General features: G+C 34.9%; 1 protein-coding gene across 1 annotated transcript; it reads right to left on the reverse strand.

The window, feature by feature from the left end:
• Positions 1-12,601: 12,601 nt before the first annotated feature.
• Positions 12,602-13,536, reverse strand: LOC110207336 (olfactory receptor 2D2-like). The gene is given in 2 exon segments (XM_020984935.1): positions 12,602-13,515; positions 13,518-13,536. Coding segments are annotated over 2 exon segments (933 nt in total).
• Positions 13,537-23,901: the final 10,365 nt, after the last annotated feature.

Genomic DNA, 23,901 nt, shown 5'->3' on the forward strand with positions numbered 1-23,901 from the left:
ATGGGATGACCAAGATTTCTGGGGCTTCACAAAAGAAATGAGCAATTTTATTGTCTCAGTAGTAGGATAGATGTGGGAATGTGTGTGTATGTATGTTAAATCATGAGAACTATTTATTAATGTTCTTTTACCACTGACAAGTTGAGGAATGACAATATCTATCTATCTACATATCTATTGTCATTCCTCAATTCTTCAGTGATAAAAGGGCATGAATAAATAGTTCTCATAATAATTACAAACTATTAATAACCATATAAAGGATGTCCCCAGTCACTAACAATAGGAATATAAAGCAAATCACTTGAGGTTTCACCTCTCACCCAGAAAATTGGAAATGATGACAAAAGATACGAATAGTATTTGAGGGGTGGTGGAAAGACATACACACTAATGTTTTGTTGGTGGAACTGTGAATCAGTATAACCATTTTATTTTTTTGGCAATTGGGGTTAAGTGACTTGCCCAGGTCATACAGCTGGTAAGTATCAAGTGTTTGGTCTGAGGCCGGATTTGAACTCAGGTCCTCCTGACTTCAGGGCCGGTACTCTATCCACTGCACCCCCTAGCTGCCCCCAGTATAACCATTTTAAAAAGCAGTTTTGAATTATGCAAATAAAGTGACTAAAATGTCTATACCCTTTGTCCTAGAGTTTCCATCAGTAAGGATGTACCTTAAAGAGGTAATTAATAATAATGAAAGTCTCCATATACACCATGATATTCATAGCAGCACTTTTTTGCAAAGAGCTGGAAACAAAAGTATATTCTTTTGGGGTGATAGCTAAACAAAGTGATACATGACTATTATGCGATATCATGCAGTAAGAAATGTCATCTATGATGCTTATAGAAAAGAATGGGAAGACATGAAGTTATATAGACTGAAGTAAGCATAGCCAAAACTACATATGTAATGACTACAAAAATGTAAATAAAAAGAACAAATACCTCAAAATAATTGGAAGTGAATGTTCCAGAATTATAAGAAAAGGCAATCTTCCATCCCACTCCTTTATAAAAATAGGAGGTTTCTGAATGTGAAACATTGCATATGTTTTTTTCAGACTTTTTGACGTTTTAATTGATTTTCACTTAATTTTTTCTTTTAAAAATATTCTTCATTTTCTGGTTTAGCCCTTGGGAAGGGAGGAGGATAGATACAAGAAAAATTTAGGTAACAAAGACAAATTATATTAATAAGGTATTTGAAAAAGAAAGGAGCCAATAGAAATTTTATGCAAATATGTAACCTGTCAAATAATATCTGCATTGGAAGGGACTTTAGAGATGATCTGATTGAACTTCCCCTTCACTCATCAACTGTTCTACTGTTAAATGTTCAATGAACACTTTGAACAATAAGGAAAACAAATTCCATTTTTGGACATTCCAAACTGTTAGAAAATACTGCCTTCTGTTGAGATGAAATCTCCCACTCTGTAGTTTTTTAACATTTTTCTTAGTTCTATCTTCCAGATCAGCATAGAATGAGTCTAAGCTCTCTGCCACATGAAAGCTTTTCACATATTTGAAGACAACTCCCATGTCTTCTCTAAGCTTCTATTTTATAGACTATAGGCTCTTACCCTTATTTATATGACATATTTCCAGACATTTCACCAGTCTGTTCACCCTCCTCAACATGAGCTCCATTTTGAAAATATTTCATTTAAAATTTGAGGTCAAGAACTGACCACACAAATCCATGAGTTGTCTGACCATCACAGAGTTCAATAGAACTATTAGCTTCTGTGATCATGAAAGAAATTGTACTTTCCTTCATGCAACCTAACATTGAATTAGCTTTTTGGTAATCACATAACACTTGTCTCATACTGACTGAGATATTAATTAAAATCTTCAAGTGTTTTTCACATAAACAAATGGTAATCTAGATCTATCCCAATCTTTAATTATGCAGATGCTTTTTTTTATCAGAAGTTGAGATTTACAAGTTAGCTATGCTAACTTTCACCTTGTGTCATCTTGGATTTTCCCCTCAAGAGTATTGAAAAGCCTATAGAGAAATATCATGAGTCAAAGTATTTTAGCACTATCTGAACATTGTGAAGAATTTTGAGATACTCTCAAAGAAAACTGGAAGCATTGTTAGAACAATGACATCTGGTACAGGTCATAAATTCACATCAAGACTTGGAACCTTCTTTCAGTCCTCATAACACTCAATGAGACTCATACCATCAAATAGAAACACCATGAGGAGCCAGCACGTGATCATAAATAAATCACTTAATGTCACATTGTTTCATAATAAATGGAAATGGTGTCAAACAGAAGACCTTCCTATTTTGATCTATATCAGTGGCACTTTGTGATTTTCTTTAGTAGGGAAAAGAGGTCCTGTTTGTTTGCTGTGTTAGTAGTAGAGTGGCCAGTGGAGAGAACAGTGCTCATATTCTGGGTTATTTGGAATATTACATAAAACAGCAGGCTGGGAAAGACAGTACTATCAAATTCACTCCCTATATATAATTCTCTATTCCCTGATAAAAGTGTTAATATTTATGACAATTTTATGTGATTCATTTGTATGTCTTTCATGCTATGCTAATTGTCCAGTCTCTTTTAACAACTGACTGCCTCCAACTCATTTGTCACCACTGACCTTTTACATTCTCCATTCACACGGGATTTTCTACAGGGATTTGCATCCTCTGTTTGGACTGTGCCTGTGATTTCACCAGTGTAGGGAGTTCCTGATAAATCAGCACCTTGTTTGCAACTTAGAAGGTTTTTTGGGAGCTATTAGAGCTTTAGTAATGCTATTCTCAATGAGTGCTTTCTGATACTAAGATTCTGCTCTTAGCACTTTATTGTGAATCAGTCAGTACAATAAGGAAGGCTTTTGTCTGTTGAAAATATGAGACATAGAGAAGGCACAAGACTAGAAAGTGTACCTGTACTTTAGTTTGTGTTATCCTTTACTGTTCAGTGTTCCTAAGAAACAGAGATGACAGTGACATTACTTTGGCCTGTCTTTAATGCCAGGAATATTTCTGCTGCAAAACAGTGGGACAGTGCAAAGGAGAAGAAAAAAAAAAGAGCAAGAATCTTTAAGGCAGTAAAGCAGCCTGGTCTTGGTAATCTGGGTTTTTAGGTTCTTTTCACTTCATTTGTATCACTAGAGCTGTATACAGTAGCATCTTCCCTCTCAGAAGGACCAACAGAGGATATTTTGTATTTGTCTCTTTGGGTTTATCTGCTCTATCTATAGCCAAATGGACAAATTGCCTGAAGGTTTTGAACCACAGAACACCAATGGAAACTAGTTAGGAAAGATCAACATTTCCTTTCCTTCCTTCTCTTTGACTGTCCATCCATGCTCATCCTTTAAATATCAACTAAATATTACTTTGTCCACAAGGTCTTTCTTGATGCCCTTAACCAGTAATGAACTTAGTAGCAATAATAACAATAATAGCTAGAATTTATATAGTGTCTACTACATACAGGCACTTTATTAAGAGCTTTTAAATATTATCTTATTTGATCTTCACAACAACCAACCCTGGGAGGTAGTTACTATCATTACCTCCATTTTATGGTTGAGGAAACTCAGGCAAAGAGAGGTTACATGATTTGCTCAGAGCCACACAGCTAGTTAATGTCTGAGGGCAGATTTGAACCCAAGCTTTCCTTGCTCCAAACCCAGCACCACTGCACCACCTAAAATTTTTTTCTTTTCTGTCACATATTACTTTGTTTAGCAAACTTCAGTTATACCTATCATATACAATTGTTTATTATGGTTACCTGTGTTGTAGTCCTAAATTATTATTGACCATATACTTCAGCAGAGTAGTAACTGAGTCTCATCTAAACTCTGTATATCTCCAACACTGAGCACAGTTCCACATGTTCTGCATGCCCATTCCTGGTTCTCCTTTTCATCTGACATTATTATTGGTTAGTTTATTTCATCAAAATGTCTCTCTCATGTATTTTCACTTACTTCTATACTCTCTTTTCTTTACCTTGTCTGAGTCTTTCCCATCGTTTTAAGGAATCTCTGTTGGGTTTTTTTTTTCTTATTCCTTCCCATTTCAGTTGTGAGCCAAGAATGGACACTAAGCTTGTAAACAGGAGAGATATTTCATCTATATCATGGAAAAAGAAAATCATCATGTTTTAAAGTGAAATAAAATAAAGTAAAAAATACAATTCAGTACCATTATGATTTAAAGTCCTTGAAAGTTTCAAGAAAATCTCGAAGAGTCACAAACACTATTTGCCTGTCTTCCTTAGTTAAATTGGAATTTCCTCAAGTACAGACATACATAGGGGAAAAATTCTTATTTAATTTTTGTGTTGTTGTTGTTCAATCATTTCAGTCAGGCCCTATTCTTTATGACCTCATTTGGGATTTTCTTGGCAGAGATACTAGAGCCATTTCTTTCTCCAACTCATTTTACATTTTATTGTAAGGAAACTAAGGCAAAGAGGATTAAGTGACTTGCCCAGGGTTAACACAGCTTGTAAGTATCTGAGGCCAGTTTTGAACTCAGGAAAATAGGTCTTTATGACTTCAGGCTCAGCACTGTATCCCACTGTGCCACCTAGCTGCCCCCTAATTTTAGTGCAGTATTTTTTTTATTATGTATTTAGTGTAGTATATTTTATTATGACTTGTAGTAGTAATTTTTACTGGTCTTTACTACAAATAATCATATTGAAATAGGTCTTTGAGAGTAGGTATGGGATCCTAAGTAGCAACTATAATATTGTTTCTACAGGACAATTAAGTCTGAATTTCAAACCACTGATTCACAAAGGAATTTCTATAATAGCATCTTTATGAATCATGAAATATCTATAAAGAAAATAGCACCCAATTAGATGGCAGTCACTGAAACTAGTGATTAATTCCAACTGATTAATTCCAACTTTTTCCCTTGGATTATTTGTGGAGAAAGCAGGTTTGGACATGTGTTTCTGTTTTAAATGAAGATATTTTAAGGAATTTAGTTCATTAAATGTTCAAGTGATTGTTTTTAATCATAACTAAATTTTATCTTTTTACTAAAGACAATGCTTCTAGATGTCTTCTTAAAAACATTCCATTAACAGTATTGGAAGGAAATAAATAAACTTTCTTTACAAATATTCTAAAATTTGTTATAACTCAACCTGATAACAACCAAAAATGGTATAACTTAATGACATTAACATGTCCTGATTCCCTAACACATTATAAAATACTTTATTTCTTAGGAGGTGAAGGGGATGAGGGTATATGTGTTGGGAAAGGTAATGGGAGTTAGAATTTCTGACATTTAGTTCTGGGTATTCCTTAGATTGGCGCCCTCCAAGTTTTAGGTTTTACTCTTCTACTTTCCCATTACTTACTTCTACCAAGCTAAGCAAAGCTTGATCAGATGCAGGGCCCTGAAAGGGGCAAGGATGGTCTAGAAGATAAGCTCCCAGCTTGTCCTGTCCTTCTGCCATGATGTGAGGAAGCACAATATGTAACAAACTCAGAGAAGCATAGAACCTTATAGTTTCTAGCAACCTCAAAGACTATACAATTCACTCCATAGCTGGATAGAAATCTATTCTACATAATCCAGTATGGGAGGCAGCTAGGTGGTGCAGTAGATATGGAGTTAGGAGGACTTGAGTTCAAATCTGGCCTCAGACACTTGACAGTTACTAGATGTGTGACCCTGGGCAAGTCACTTAACCCCGATTGCCTCACCAGAAAGCAAACAAACAAACATAATCTAGTATGACTTCTTAAAGACATCCAGTGATGAGGGAACTCAGTACCATTTGAGTCTGCTTATTCTACTTTTAGACAACTTTATTAAAAAGTGTTTTTTGTGGTATCAAATTAAAATCTGCTTCTCTCCAATTTTTGTCCTTTACACCTACTTCTTCTTCTGGGGTAAAAAAGAGGCTAATCTCTTTTCCTTACAACACTTTCATATACTTGACAGAAGTTGTCAAGTCACAACCATTCTCAAGTCTTCTCTTCTGCAGTCTGAATTTACCCAGATCCTTTAAGCTGTTTTAATGTATTTTGGCCATAAGTCTCCTAGTCACCATTACCTAGACATGTTCCAGCTTATCATTCTCTCCTCCCCCTCAAATATAGTCACTAGAGCTGTATACAGTAGTCTTGACATGGTCTGGCTAAGGAATAACACAGTGCAAATGTAAGGTCTCTTGCTCTGGACATCATGTTGCTAAGAGTCTATCAAAGTTCTTGGCTGCCAGGGGCAGGTAGGTGGTGCAGTGGATAGAGCACTGGCCCTGAATTCAGGAGGACCTGAGTTCAAATCTGTCCTCAGACACGTAACACTTAACTAGCGGTGTGACCCTGGGCAAATCACTTAACCCAATGCCTAACCAAAAAAAAAAAAAAGTTCTTCGCCGCCATGCCATACTTTTGGCAAACTATAGATTTCAGTCCACTAAAAGTCATTGGTCTTTTCTGTACAACAGTTGTGTACCCCCAATAGTTGGAACTAAAGTGTAAGAATATATATTTGTTCTTATTAAATTTCATCTTTTTGGATTAGTCAGTCTGTTTTAGTTCACCAACATCTACCTGGATCCCAATTATGCCATTGAATCTGTTAGTTATCCTTTATACTATGTGCTGTCTAAGATTTTGATAGTTGTGCCATCTATGCCTTGATCCCAATAATTAATCAAAATGATGAACAATTACAGGACCAAGGGAGAGCTCTTTGGAAACATTCTAGAAGAGACTGACACTACCCATTGTACATTTTAACACTGATCCTTTAATCAACCTTCTTAGGTTCCAGTTATTTAACTACATCTAACTATACCATAACTGAGACCACATCTCCCCATCTTGTTCACAATGAAAACTTTTGTCAGAATCCTTTCTAAAATCTGGAAAGTCTATGGCATTCCACAGATCTATAAGTCTAGCATTCAGCCCTTCATAACTTGCTGCCATACCCACATTTCTGGCTTTCTTACATTTTATATCCCCCAACCACTATGCATTCAGAGATCCCATAACAATGTTCTCGATGTCCCTCAAACAAGACTCTCTGTCTCCTACTTGCAGGCATTTTTACCAGCTATTCCTCCATGCCTAGAATTCTCCCTCTCCTCATTTCTGCCTTGTGATTTCCCTGGCTTCTTTCAAGTACCACCTAACATTTAACCTTTTACAGAAAACTTTTGCTGATTCCCCTTTAATTCTAGACCTCCTTTGTTGATTATTTCCAATTTATCATGTAAGTAGCTTATTTGTGCATATTGATTTGCATGTTTTCTGCCTCATTAGACTATAAGCTCTTTGAAAACAAGGAGTCTTTTGCCTTTCTTTGCATCCCTAGCACTTAACAGAATACTTGGCATTAAGTAGAAGTAAATATATGTTTATTAACTGATTATCAAAAATAAAATGAGATTACCCCATCAAGACTTGCTCTTATTAAAGCTCTGTTAGCTCTTATTGATTACTGCTTATCTTTCTAAGTCCTCACAAGCAACCCCCTTAATAATATCTGTATACACCCTTTTATTGGTAGAGCTCACGTAGATTCCTAGTCAGAGAAGTAGCTTCAAAATGGGAACCAAAAAGAGCCATCATTTCTCTACAACTTGACCGCTCTTGTTCTACTTTTTAAAGACAAAATCAGTCAGAAGAAGGCCTCAGAAGGGATTCTCAGAATTTACCTCACTAAGTTTCTTAATAGAGTTATGCTTAAATGTTCTAAGTAAAAACTGTCATTTAAGGGCTATGTAAAGGAGTTGAAGGCTAAGGAAAATTTTGTTGTGAGGGAGAATCAGCATTTCCCTGATATAACTGGTTCTTAATCCTTCACTTGTCTCAGTTTGCTGATAGAGAGTAACCAACTAGGCAAGGAAAACTGCATTTCTCCTTATTTTCCCTTGATAGAGATAGATTGGTATGAGACAGCACATTTATGACATCTGCAGGTTAATATGAGATATATTATCATCTGATCACAGCATCATAAAGGTAGAGTTGGAAGGCACTTCAGATTACATTTAGTTCAATCCTCTCATTTTACAATCCAAATAACCCTTATATCAAAGGAATTCTATCCCTAATTTCTGTCATCTACCTAGGTAATATTGATTCCCTGTCAGTTCCTGAGTAGTACGTTTTGGTTATAGGGACTAAAAGTTCCTTTTGGAAATAAATCTAGATCTATCTACTGCCAAGGGGAGAATATTGGGATATCAAACTCCATGCACAGGAGATCTTGAAGTAAAAGGAAGCATCCAAGATCAAACTCCCTTTTTCAAGAATCCTTTTCTACCCTAAACCTAACTTTCTCACCTGGAAGGCAAAAAAGAGCAGGAATTAATCTCATATCCAGTGAAGAGACTTCAAGTGAGGAACACAGAGCAGGTGAATATAAAGTAGCCACTGGATAGAATGGAAACCACAGAGATCTTATCCAGAAGGCAGAGAACACATTTCAATCATTGTAAAAGGTCCAGAAAGAGAGAAAGAAGGAGAATTGGGGGAGAAATGATAAGTGGTTAAATTGACTAAATTAGCCTTTCTCAGCTCTAAGTCTCCTTGGTGGTTTAGAGGACTTGCCTTTCAAATAAAGTTTGATTCTTTGAGGATAGTCCCAATTTAGTGGGCTATGGTGTGATATTCTCTCTGAGGTAGATAATATTCTCTGGAGGATTTCTTTACTCACTAGAATAGACCTTGTGCTATGTGTTTCTTTTCTGAGTTGTTCTCAAGTGGTATAGTAAGAAGGAAATTATAGTGCAGCTAACTTGAAGCTAACTTTAATCTCCAACCACAAATGATCTGACTCCTCTCTCCTGCCTTTCCCATATTCTTTATGTCAAAGTATGCATGACAGGGTGCCTGAGTGATTGGGGGTGGAGTCTTCTCATTTTTGCCATTATGTAGGAAGAAATCTATTTATAAATTTATGAGAACAGATGGATTATAGATCATATTTTCCAATGTTAGTTTTACTGACAAAAAGTCAATGCATCATATTGATTGAAGGAATTTAATTATCTTGGTGTTTTGGTGACATTTGGATATGCTAAACCACAAATTCAAATCAGAGAGTCTCAGAATTATGCCTCAGAAATCATTTAATTCAACCCAAATCATGAATTCTATATAAAAAAATGCCTGACAAGTGGTCATCAAGCTTTGCTCGAAGATATCTAGAGATAAGAAACATACTATACATCTTATTACGACTCATTCTAGTTTTGAAGGACTATAATGTGAAAAAGTGTTTTTTCTTTCCTTTTTTCTTTTCTTTTTTTGGTAAATAGTATTTTATTTTTTCCAATTACATGTAAAGATAGCATTCAACATTTTTATAAGATTTTGGGTTTCAAATTTTCTCTCTCTCTCTCTCCTATCCACCACCCCAAGATGGCAAGCAATCTAATGTAAGTTATATATGTGCAATCATTTAACATTTCCACATTACTCATGTTGAGAAATAAGAAACAGAACAAAAGGGAAAAGCCACAAAATAACAAACAAAATAAAGTTAAAATAGTATGCTTTGATCTGCATTCAGACTCCATAGTTCTTTCTATGGATATAGATAGCATTTTACTTCATGAGTCTTTTGGAATTGTCTTAGATTATTGTATTGCTGAGAAGAACTAAATCAACCATAGTTGATCATCACACCATGTTGCTATTACTTGTGTACAATAATTCTGTTCCCCTTCCCACTCCATTTCTTCAGAGAAGTTTGCTGGGCCCTCAGTGGCCAATGCCCCAGCAGTGCTCTGTGCTGCAGGAAAGCAAAGGAACAAATGAAATGGGGCAAGAAATAGGTCAGGGCTTAAAATATTTCACAACCCCAGAGCCTCTGAGACCTAAACTCTGAATGACAGAAATCATCTCTGGCTATCACTATGACAGTTCTCTAAACTGCGGGGCCAGAGAACTGAGGAACAGAGAAAAAGAGATAGGCCACTGTGTGTGTTTGTGGTAGTGATACTGGTGCATGTGTGGTTTGGAGTGAGAGGAGTGTTCCACTAAGCCTGAGAGAAACATTCCAGCATCCATCTGGGCCAGTTATATTTTGCCCCAAGTTACTTAGGGTACATATCTAGGCTAGTGGACCATGAACTGCCTAGAGTGGGAGGAGACTGAGACACTTTGAGATTCAGCATTCAGGCAAATGATCATCAGAGGGAAGGGAGTCAGAAAGTGAGCAAAAAAAAAATAAGGAAAAAAGCCTGAAATTGATAAAGATATCAGGAAGAAGAGAGCTCAAATATCTTGAACATAAGCAGATAAATCATAGGAAAAGCATTAACAACAGAAGGAAATATGGTCTTCAAATGTGGTAAATATGTTCACATATCTGTGAATAAGGAATGCAAAACAAAGAAAAATAATAGAACACTTGAGACAAAGGACCCTGTGGAAATCAAAGAGAACATAGAACCACAACACATAGTTTATGAGAAGTTTTGAAGAGAAGTGAGAATTATTAAAGTAGAATTTGTTTCCTTCATAGCAAACATAATGGGAAGAAGAGCAAAACTTGAATCTGTGATGGAAAGTTTCACCATGGAAACAGAAAAGAGAATAAGAGATTGGGAATATAAATACACAGAAGCACAGGAAGATCTAGAGAAAGAGAAGCAAAACCAATAACATTAAAAGAAATTATGCTTTCTGTGTAATAAAAATATACTGATCTCAATGATACAAATAACCTAAGGATTACAGGTCTCCCAGAAGAACAAATGTAAAAAACAACCAGAAGACTATAGAAATAATATATTCAAACTTCCTAAAAATTCTAAACACAGAAAATAATATACAAGTTGGAAGAATTAACAGATTGCCTCCAGAAGAAAAAAAAATTGTAAGCCCTATAATGCACATAATGGTAGCCTGCATAATCAGGAATGTATGCAGGGGGTCCTACCATGGGTCAGTGTCATCTCTGTCACATTCAAGAATTGGCATTGCTGGCATTTCTATATATTACTAACAAAGCCCAACAGCAAGCAATAGAAAGAGAAATTCCATTTAAAGTGACGTTAGACATTATAAAATATTTGGGAGTCTACCTGCCAAAAAAACCCAGGAACTGTATGAGCACAATTACAAAACACTTTTCACACAAATAAAGTCAGATCTAAATAATTGGAAAAACATCAGTTGCTCATGGGTAGGCCAAGCTAATATAACAAAAATGAAAATTCTACTTAAATTAATTTACTTATGCAATGCCATATCAAGCAAACTACCAAAATTTATTTTATTGGGCTAGAAAAAATAATAAAATTCATCTGGAAGAACAAAAGGTCCAGAATATCAAGGGAATTAATAAAAAGAAATGCAGGGGAATTAATAAATAAAGGATATGAACAAATAGCTCTCAAAAGAATTGTGAACCCTTAACACCCATTTGAAAGATTGTTAAAAATCATTAATATTAAGAAAAATTAAGATCAAAACAACTCTAATATTTTATCTCACATCTATCCAATTGGCAAAATAAAATGACAAAAAGCATAATAGTCAACACTGGAGGGGCAGTGGAAAGTTTATGTAGCGTATTTTCAAGTCTTCTTGTCCCCCTAATCACTATGCCTTTGAATGCCTACAGTTTAGCAATATTCTTCTTAAAATGTCACATTTAATATGGAATATAGTATTCCAAATGTGGTCTTATCATGATAAAGCATTATATCTCAGTATTGTGCTAGAACCAGCTTTGACTGGATTGCAAGAGCCAATTGTTAAAATTTATACCTCAAAACCAGGGCTTGCTTTTTTGTTGACTATCTAGACTTAATAAAAGGATAAAGAAGATGTTAATAATTCAGACTAAACTTAAAACTTTTGGAGGCATACTTTTTTTTTCTGGAGAGCTGAGTGTTAAGCATTTACTATCATACCCCTGTTGCAACCGTACTTGTTTAAAGCACTATACTTCTATTAATGATAGCCTAAGAAAAGAACAATGAGTCAATATGGCTTATTGGTTACCTAACTGGACTCATGGTCAAGAACATCTGTGTTTAACTTCCATGTGGCTTTGTGGTCCTGGGCAAGTTACTTTCCCTAGCCTTACCCCTCCCAGTGCCACAGAACTTTCACAGAACAAGTTGGTGGGATCATATACTTTAAAGTAGTTGCTCAACTTCACTGATAGAAAGAATAACCTTAATGGCATTCTCTATACCAGTAAAATCATGGATTCAGAGTTAGGGAAGATGAGATTAACTTTTTATTTATCTAAAAAAATGCATAGTCATTTATAAGAATAAGAGGCATACCCCAATTAATAAAATGGTCAAAAAAGGTACAGATTTTTTTTCAACTACTATGATAATTCCACATTGATAAGTCTCTTTCCTGAATGACTCATATCACCACCCAAATATCCAAAGTAATAATTACATCATAACATACTTCTCCCCAAACCTGGAATATATTACAAATATACAATATATAAACATTCTAGATATAATTAAGGAGCAATAGAAGCATGCATTCCCTATTATCTGTCATAAAGGAAAGACCGTGTCCTCTTGGGGAGAATACAACAAGCTTTAGAGGAGAGACATGAAGTTAAATACAATCATAGTGAGAGGATCATGGCCTGAAGGGTTTTACTCCATTGGTTGCATTCCTGAATGCTCTCTTCACATCCTTGTTCCTCAGGCTATAGATAAGAGGGTTAAGCATAGGGTTTATCACAGCATAGAACACAGACACCAGCTTTCCCTGCTCCTTGGAAGGCTTGGGTGTCATGTAGGTGATAATTGCTGAGCCATAAAAAAGGATGACTACAAGAAGATGGGTGCCACAGGTAGAAAATGCCTTAAGTCTCCCTGAGGTTGTTTTCATTCTAACCACAGTTACTATTATAGAGCCATAAGAGACCAGTATCAGGGACACAGGTGCAAGAAGAATCACCACTCCCATGAGGACAATAGCTGTCTCTGCTTGGTGAGTGTTTGCAGATGCCAAAACCAGGAGGGCAGGGGCCTCACAAAAGAAATGAGAGATCTTATTGTCTCCTTGATAGGGGAGTTGTAATGTGAATGCTGTGTCCACTAAAGACACCAGAATGCCACTGGCCCAGCATGCCAAAGCCAAAAGGCTACACATCTTCCACGTCATGATGAGAGGGTAGTGCATGGGCTCACAGATGGCCAAGTACCGGTCATAGGACATCACGGATAATAGTGCACACTCTGTACATCCAAAGATGAGAAAAAGAAGAAGCTGAGTTGTACAGCCTGTAAGGGAAATGACCTTCCTCTTAGATAGCATATGGACTAGGGCTTGTGGGACAATATTGGTGGAAAAAAATAGATCAGCAAGAGACAAGTTGCACAGAAAAAAGTACATGGGTGTATGGAGCTGTGAGTCAATCAGAACCAGAGAGATAAGGAGCAGGTTTCCAAGCACAGTAACCAAGTAAACCCCCATGAATAATACAAAGAGTAATAGCTGAGTCTGAGGGTCATCAGAAAGTCCCAGGAGGAGAAATTCTGTCACCCAATTTGGTTGATCTGGTTCATGTTCTGTCTTTGTATTTCTTTAGAAAAGAGCCAACAGATATTCAATGTGGGGATGCAGCCTACAGAATCACAGAATCTTAGTGTTAAAAGGGACTATAGGAGTTATCCAGTCCAACCTTCTACCATCATCAGCTTCCGTGGTAGCTATTCACTGAAGAATTCCATTCATAAGCTGTGTACTGTCTCACAATGAAGACATTCCTTTGATGGGTAGCTCTTCTAGGAAGTGGTCCATTCTATTGAGCTGAATTCTCCCAAGTTTTTCTTCTACATACATTTGCTTTGTTACTGTTCCATTCAAATATATCGTTATGCTCAGAGCACAATATTCTATATGAGGTCTGAACACCAAAGAGTTCGGCAAAGCTATTGGCTCCTTTGATTATGAATAAACTTTGTAATTCAGTTGTCTCGGTCATGTCTAACTCTTTGTGACTCCCTATGGGGTTTTCTCGGCAAAGATACTAGAATGGTTTGTCATTTCCTTCCCCAGGATGAATAAAATTGCACTTATTTTAATGCAGCCTCAGATTATATTATCTTTTTGCCAGCCACAAAACACAATTTATATTGAGTTTATAGTTAGTTTAAATCTTAAAGTCTTCTTCACATTCACTGCTGTTAACTTAAGTCTGTCCCATAATGTAACTATGTAGATAATTCCCCTTCCCACTCCCATTAAATTTTAGGACTTCAGATTTAGTCTTTCTAAATTTTCATCTTGCTTCATCTTGTTGGATTTTCCCTGGAAGAGTATTGAGATACATATAGGAAAATTCTGTGAATCAAAGCATTGTTAGCATGTTGGCACTTATTGAAAGACAAGAGCAGGATTGAAGGAATAAAGTATGTAGGGAAGCATAGAACTGTCTACTAATGTATGCCTATGTCATTGGATAATTTTCTGGTTAGAGGTTATTTCACTGGAAGAGTTAAAATGCAAACAGTTTCAGTTTCTCCTAGGGAAACCATGGAGATGGACACTGTAAGTAATACTGAGATGCTCTCAAAGCTCTGATGAAGCAATGATCTCTGGGATGGGAGAGAGAGTGAAAGAAACAGACAGATAGACCCAGACAGAAAGACAGAGAGAGAGAAAGAGATAGAGGTGCAGAGAGAAAAAGACAGAGACAGAGAGAAACAGACACAGACATAGACGGACAAAAAGATAGAAACAGAGAGATAGAGGCAGAAACAGAGCTTTTATTTCTAAAAGCACCTAAGGACCAAACACATTAGGGTATTGGTAATTCCACCTTTTGAGAAATGAAAAAGGTGTCAAGTTGTGAAATAACCTTTCTATTTTGATGTTTGTGACACCTTCAACATGGATTTTCTTTATAAACAATAGAAGCCTAACTTGTACAAGTCGGGGAGAGGCTTTATGAAATTACTGATGTGTAGCCCATTGGGGAGACCACCAGTCATATCTGAAGTACTACATTGGGTAGCTGCCTGGGAAAGAAAGTTTCATTCAATATGCTCCCACTATGTAATGTTCCATTCTTTGTTAAATTATTACTGTTGTTGTCCCTTTCACTCTTTGTCATCTTTGCTATGTAACCTTGCTATCTCTTTTGACATTAGAATGCTGCCAATACTTCTGTCTCTCCTGACCTTTTATAGAGTTCCTGAATTGTCATGTGGTCTTGTAGAGATATCTTTTCTCACAATTATTTTCAAGACATCCTTTCTGATCCTAAGCTTGTGCTTTTTTCATTTTGTAGTAGACCAGCTGTTAGTACAACAGGGAGGGCAGTATAACTGAATCCACTGAGTACCATATATTCCCTATCTGTGCTTCAGGGTGAGTGGAAAAATATTAACTTTGTCCAGTTCAAGTTAGTATTTAACATCCCTCCAAGTATCTTTTAAACAACTCTTGTTATCATATCCTTTTTTTATTGGCAAACTGGGAGGGGATTAGCTGAATTAAGTCATTCTCCTGATAAAAGAAGAAAGTGGCTAAATGGTAAGTTTATATGATTTCTGCAAAAAGCACCTTATGACATATTGAGTACTATACATGGAGTCAGGGTGTGGGAGTTAAAAATCTGTCTCTGTTACTTATTATCTGTATGACCATGAGTCATCATATAACATCGTCAAATTTCAGTGTTCTTATCTGCACTTGGAGGGGGCTGCTCTTGAGGATTTTCTAACATGACTTAATACATTTAAATACATGATCTTATGATCCTGTATTGGGTATTTAACTAAGACTAACTATTTTAATGAACAGTCATGCTTTTCTTGGGTTCCTTTGTATAGTAATCTTCATCATATACCTTAAGTTTTGTGACAATCTGGATGAGGGAAGTAAATCACATATCTAGGCCACAGATAGACTTATTGGTACCCTTGCCTGGTTGATAAGGAATGATTGAATATTTGTTGGTAATAACAGATAATATATTTCTTGTTTCTCCTTCATTTTTATAATAATGACTGGTTTCTATAACCTTATATATAAACTGTATACATAGATGCAAATATACATATATGTATGCTGGCATAATACCTGTAAAATTACTCAACCTTTTAGTGCCAAAAATTCTATAAAATTATAGAAGTTCAGAAAAGTTTTTGATATGCCATGGTGGATAGAGTTTCCTCAATAAGAATTCCCTATACCAAGGAAACCACAGAATCACAGAACTGGATACACACACACACACACACACACACACACACACACACACACACACACATATATACATATATATGTTATACATATACAAATCTGTCTACACACATATATACACTGCATAGATCTGAAGTTATATGATTTCATTGAAATAGGGGATTCCCAATGAGTAAACTCCACCTACCAAGGCAGAGCAGAAATTCCACTGCAATATGAATCTATATATCTACATTTCTATAAATGTAATCTACATGTAGATATATCTATATAAAATGAAAATAGGTATTCATATTAATTTCTGTGAATCCATAGATTCCTGGCTCTATGTAGCCTTACATATATAGATATTAATCACTATACTATATATCCAAATGTGTATGTGCAAATGCATGAGGGAGATTGAAAGGAAGAGAAAGGGGGAAAAAGAGACAGAGAGATACACAAAGAGAAAATGTAACAACAGCTAATCACAGGATAAGCTGTGAATATACATAAGAAAACATGGGGAAAAAGTATTGCTACACAATATGACAGAGAAGAAATAAGAAATATGTGTCAGTTATTCCAAATATTTAGTAATTGTCTTCTTAACTAAAACAAGGGTACCAATAAGCATATTAAGAGCCTAGGTATGAGACTTGCCCTATCACCTAGATAGTCTCCATAATTTATAATCTCAAGATTACTGAACAGAGGCTCCACAGGAAAAGTATAAGCATTCATTGAAACATGAAACGTGAAAAATGAAAAATAATCTTAGCTAAATACCAAACACAGTACCATATATTTAGATCTAAAAGTGATGTTTGAAATCATCAAGTCCAGATAAGAAAACTGAGGTCTAAAGATGTAAAGTGATCTAAGGTTATAGGGGCATAGAACACCAGAAGCAAGATTAAAACCATATCAGCTGAGGATCACGGGAAAATGGCAGTGTATTAGGGCTGCCCAGATCCTCCACAGATACCCCAATTAGAGCTCTAAAAATCAACCAGAAGAAACAGTTGATGATCAAAACCAAAGAGAATCATTAATAAATCTTATTCAGTTTTGGATGATACAAAAAGACTGCCAGAAATCTGCACAGTGTAAAGACAAGCTAAGATAATAGGAAGGTGAGGTGTGAAGCATACTAATTCCACAGCAGGAGACAGGTCAAGAAGAAAGTCCGAGATAGGATGAACTACATGACCCTTCTTTATCAAGAGACAGCATAGTAATACCCAGAGCTATCATGGGAAGATCCAGGGTACTCATCTCCAGTAGGAGACAGGTCTAAACTGATATCCCATGTAGGAACCCATGGGCCCTATCCATGGCAAGAGACAACACAGGACCAGCATCCAGACAGCTCATTTTCAATCAAATATCCACACAATCAGGAATTGAACCACGGTATGTGACAAGACCAGACAATTCCTATAGCAAGTGAGGCCTAACCTTAGCCACCTGACCTAGCATCAAGCAGGGCCAACTTATATCATTTAAGAGTGCAGAAGCAAATTTTGATTTAAGCACAAACCTGCAGCTCAGAAAACGAGGCTGGAGATGTAAGTAGAAAAAAAATCAAATACAATGAATACCTTGGAATGAGAATAGTCCAAAGGGTGAATCAAGAAGGAAAAAAAGATATCACAAAAAGTCCTAGTACAGTCTTAGAGAAAAGACTGGCCTGGTCAAGAACCAGAAAACCCAGAAGAATGATACAAGAGACACAAAATAGAAGAGCTATGGAGGAAAAAATAGAGGAGAATTAATTCCTTAGTACAGAGAGCAGTAAACCTTAACTAAGAATTTAACTCTCTGAAAGTTCAAATGAGTCAAACAGAAAATAATTACTCTATGAGAAAATAAGAAATATTAAAGTAAAATAAAAAGATTAAATAAATAGAAAAGATACTTAAGGCTTATATCATTTTTTAAAAAACTAACCTAGAAAACAGGTCAAGGAGAGATCATTTTAGAATCCTTGAAGTAGCTAAAAATGATTACATCCCTAAAAAGCTGGATACCATATTTCAAGAAATCATTCATTAAAACTACTCAGCTTTCTTAGAAGCAGAGGCAAATTTGAAAATAGGAAGAACCCACCAATTGCTTCTTAAAAGAAACCCCAAAGTGAAAATTCTCAAGAGCAAACTAACTATAATCTAGAGCTTTCTAATAATAAAAGAAAAAAATCCTGCAAGCAGTCAGAAAAAAAGAGAAAGATTTCAATATCTAAGAATCTACACTGAGGATTGCATAAGACTGTAAAAATTTAAAACACATAAGATTATTTAAATAGCACATATAAAAAAACTGAACAAGCCATAAATTAACTCCCAGATACAAAGGACACTTTTGTATCATATAAAGAGATATTAAGGATTCCTTCTTTTTGTATTTTTTCAGTCTGTATAATATTAGAAGCAATTGTTCTTTTAATATTTGACAAAATTCACTTGTAAATCCATCTGGTCCAGTATTTTGTTAAATATTAAAAGAAAAATTGCTTCTAATATCTAAGTTGTGAAGAGACAAAGCAGAAAAGGAAAACTATAGATCAATATCACTAATGAACATTGACACAAAAATTTAAATATGATCATATAGACCATAATAACATGAAAAGGATCATAGACTATGGCCACATCGGATTTATGTCAGAAATTGAGGTTTATGTCAATATGAGGAAGACTATAAATATAATAAATTATATTAGTACTTTACATAATAAATATCTCATGTTTATATCAATAGATGCTGATCCAAGATGTGTTTTTGTAAGACAAGCACAAAAGCAAACAAACAAAAAAGCACTAGAAATCATAGAAATAAATAGACTTCCTTAACACGGTAAGTAGTGTCTATGCAAAACCAAGAGCAGCACTACATGCAATGGAGAAAAATTAGAGGAATTTCCAGAAAGATAGGGGCAAAATAAAGATACTTGTTATCATTGCTATGATTTTAACATATGAATTTAGAAATGCTAGCCATAAAAAGAGACATGAAATAAAAACTGACAATGTAAGCACAGTCAAAGAAAAAATGAAATTATTGGTTTTTATAGCTGATATGGTGACTTAGCAATCATAAAGAGTCAAATAAAAATTAATTGAAATAATAAATTCAGCAAAATTTCAGGATATGAAGTAAATTCATATAAATCATCATCATTCTTAGATATCACAATAAATCCCAATAAGAAATAGGAGAAGAAATTCCATTCAAATGTATCATGTATAAAATACTCAGGAAGCTATCTGCCAAATCCAGACATGTGAACTATATGAATGCAACTACAAAAAAACTCTTTGACAAAATAAAGTAAGACCTAAATAATTGGAGAAATATTAATTGCACATGGTTATAATCTGCCAATAAAATAAAAATGGCTATACTACCTAAATTAATTACTAATTCAGTGCCATACCCATCAAATTATCTATGAATTATTTTAAAGAACAAGAAAAGAAAGTCATCTGAAAGAACAAAAAATTTCAAAGAAAATAACATTACCAGATCTCCCACTATACTACAAAGCAGTAATCATCAAACTTATTTAGTACTGATCAAAACATAAAAAAGTGGGGAAAACTTAGGTATATAACATACAGAAGCAAATTGTGATAAGCAAATATTTGATAAACTTAAATATCTAGTTATTAGGATAAATCTGACACAAATTTCTGGGAAAATGGAAATCAGTCTGGCAGAAATTAGGTATAAACTAGTACCTTGTACCACATGCCAAGATAAACTCCAAGAGGAGATGTATGTGTGTGTGCGTTTATGTATATGTATATGTATATAGATATGTGTATATATGTATATATATGTATATAATAGATATAAAATGTGACATCACAAGCAAATTAAAGGAGCAAGACAAAAATTGCTTTTCAGATTTATGGAGTAGAAATATTTTTGATTAAAGAGGGATAGAAAGGATCAGAGAAGTTGAAATGAACAATTTTGATCACGGAAAACTAAAAAGTTCTTGCACAAACAAAAACCAATTTCATTAAAATTAGAAGAGAAATAGGTAAATGTGAAAAATCTTTGCAGAGAATTTCTAATAAGATCCCCTATCTATAATATACACTTAACTGATTCAAATTTATAAGAACAAGAACCATTTTCCAATAGAATCATGTTGAAATTATATGAACAGGCAGTTTTCAAAGGACTACCAATAAGCACTTAAAAATTTTCCAAATTACATAAATAAATAATTCTGATAATTAGAAAAATTCAAGTTAAAGTAACTCAAGGTTTGATCTCATTCCCATCAGACTGGCAAAGATGTTATAAAAGGAAAAGGAAACTTGTTGGAGAAAAAAATTTAGGGCTCTACTGCTCTATTGGTGGAGCAAAGGAATTTTGTTCAGCCATTCTTGATAGCAATTTGGAACCATGTCCCTAAAGTTACCAAATTGTCCATACCCTGTGATCCAGATAAACCACTACTCAGCTTTATACCCCCCAAGAAATCAAAGGGGAAGAGGCCATATGTTTGCAAAAAATGCTCATATTAGCTTTTTTGGGCAGTATCAAAGAATTTGAAACTAGGTGAATGTACATTTATTTGGGAATGACTAAACAAATTATATCTTATTAATATAGTGGAATGAGTTGTGCCATGTTATAAGGAGAAAGCTTCAGAGAAACCTAGAAAGATCCATATGAACTGATATAGAGTAAAGAACTGGGAAAGCACTTTATACAACGGCAACAACACTACGAAGAAAAACATCTTTGAAAAACCTCAGAACTCTGATCATTGCAATGATAAACGATGATTCCAGAGCTCTGAAGGTGAAGAGTAATGCCCATCTCCTGACATAGGTGTTGTATTCAAAATGTAGATACATGTATTTGGACATGACCAATGCAGGAGTTTACTTTTCTTCACAATGAATGTTTGTTACAAGGACTTTGGTTTTTTTTTTTTTTTAAAAAAATGGTAAAGATGTGAGGGGATAGAGGGATAAGGTAACAAAAAAGAAAGAAAAGAAAAGAAATATTGTGACATCTTTTTTATTATTTTTAATGCACAGAAAAGAATAAAAAGAAGCACAGACAAGCAAGATAGCTTTGAAAACTTATTTGCTGACGTTATATACTTAAAAAGAAAAGCAAGCTATACATAATTGGGATCTGCATTTTCATATTCAGTACTCTCTGTTCTAATAGATCTATGTAAATGCTCATTTTATTTGGTTTTGTTAAGCTCAAAATGAAAATTAAAAAACATATCAACTGATTTCAAAGGCAATTCACTTTCCAAAGAAAACACAAATCATAGGCTGGTTTTTATAAAGCAACCATTGAACCACTGATTGCCTCAAAGAGGGCTTCCTTCCTTCATCAGCAGAATAGCTCCAGTCAGAACTATTACTCTCAGGTTGGCAATGACAGCAGTCACTATAGTGAGATATATTGAAAGACAACTAATTAGAAATTGAATACTGAAATATAAATTAAATGTTATTTTTGTTAGGTATGTGGCTCGCTTCCACATTCCATGTATGTGTGTATATTATATATAGATATACAGAGACAGAAACAGAGACAGAGAGACAGAGAAAGAAAGGAAGGATGTTATTCAATAGTAGTAAAATTTATTGATTCATTTATGTCTCTACCTTATCATACAGAGAAAAGAAGGGGAAGAAGCCAACTCCATTTTTTTTTGGTCTAGGTATCATTGCATTTACTGGGCAAAAGTCAAGTTAGCTTGTGAAAGGGGACTCTTGACAATTAAACAATCACAACTTAAATGAAGAATCTGTATAAGATGATGCTATACTCCTAAATACTTATTTCTGTACTAAGATTTTAATAGGAATTTGGTGCAGTGGATAGAGCACCTGTATTGGAGCCAGGAAGAGTTCAAAAGCAATCTCAGACACTTACTACCTGTGTGACACTGGGCAAGTCACTTAACTCCTATTTGTCTCAGTTCCTTATGTGTAAAATGGGGACTTACTGGAGAAGGAAATGGCAGATTACCTCATTATCTTTGCCAAGAAAAACCCATGGAAAAAAGTCAATGGGGTCACATAGAGTCAAACATGACTGAGTGACTGAACAAAAACAAAAACAAAGAGGAGGTGGGCCACTTAATCCCATGTTTTGTGTACTCCCTGGTTATACAAACCAGTTGCATACATGAGAAGATTTGAGAAATTTAGGCTCCAAAGGGCTTGGCTGATACCGCTTGAGTCTCTGTGTGATCCATTTACCTTGCTATTATTAAATACCCAACGCATGTGAGTCTCCAAATTATGTGATTGTCTTCTTGAATCCAAGAAAGAACTAGGAAACTGAACCTATACACACACTTGATTTTTTCAGTTCAATAGTATAGATAACAGTCCACCAAGAAAAAGAGCTATGCTAACATTTAAGAAAATGGATGTTTCTGCTCATAAGAGAAAAGCTTTCAAGATTTTTGGGGAAAAGGAAATAGGAACAGAATCAAGTCACTTACTACGATAACTTCTCTCTGATGATCCTCAGAGGGAATGGTTTATAACTCTCTTACCATTCTGGTCATAGTGCTTGCCAAATTGGCAATTCCCTTCCTAAAATATGGCACCCAGAACTGAACATAATATTTCATACTTAAAATTCCTATTTTTCATTGCTTTCTCTACTCCTCATCCATTCCTTCCCCTCCCGTATACTCATTACAGTTAAGAATCAAACTGTCATTGACCACCTGCATTGTCTGATGCTCAATGTCTGACCCACATCTCTTTACTAGTACTTCCTTTCTAATCCCAGAGGAAGGGTAAACACAACAATTTCCCCTAATTTCTTCAGACATTCATTTTCTTTTTTTAACTAGTATCTATGAGTTTTTTACATTATTAAATTTTATTTTTAATTTATGGAATAAAACAAACATTTCCACAACATAGTACAATAGAAAGATGATTGCACATTAAGCTCTCAGTCTAACACTCTAACCACTGCATTACCTAACTGCCTAGTACATGTTTAGGAATTCAGAACAGTATAGAAAGAAAATTCCACTCATTGGAAGATATTCATTGGAATTTACTTTTCCAATTGCTCTGATCTATTGTTCCTTCGGGTGAAGTTGATTAATAATATGGATAGTATTGTATGTGTCAGAACTATGTACAACTAGCTTAAGAGAAATCATTTTATAAAAATTCTAGTACATTAATTGTTAAAATAAATGCTACTAATCATAATTGAATACTTTTTATTTAAAAAAAGTCCCATAGTATGTCTTCTAGCTAAGATTCTATTAATAGAAGACATTATTTGTATTTTATACAGACAAACTTTATGAATGTTCTAAAAGTTCAGACTAAATCTAATTTTACTCCTACTTAATACAATTTAAGATTTGAGTGTCAAGTACTTGTAATATTTCATTGGAAGTAAATATGACAGGACAAGGATGGGAAATCTTTAAGGAGAGTGACTGAGTCTTAGAATTCCTGGCTTTGGCTTTGACTTTGTCTTTCCCCCTCCATGCCTCAATCCTCAATACACCCTTCCTCATTTCCTCCTACTAATCTGAACTTTGCATGATCATGTAAAAGGATGAGAAAGTAGATCAATAAGTTAAGGTTTATCCAACTTGTCCTGTCTCTCTACTATAACGTGAGGATTCACAGAACAAAGAAAACCTATAGAACCCCAGAGCTTATTTAATCAAATCTATACCTGTGTAGAAATCCCTTCTACAA

This window comes from Phascolarctos cinereus, unplaced genomic scaffold, assembly GCF_003287225.1.
Source record: "Phascolarctos cinereus isolate Bilbo 61053 unplaced genomic scaffold, phaCin_HiC Scaffold_2;HRSCAF=192, whole genome shotgun sequence".
Taxonomy (NCBI): Eukaryota; Metazoa; Chordata; class Mammalia; order Diprotodontia; family Phascolarctidae; genus Phascolarctos; species Phascolarctos cinereus.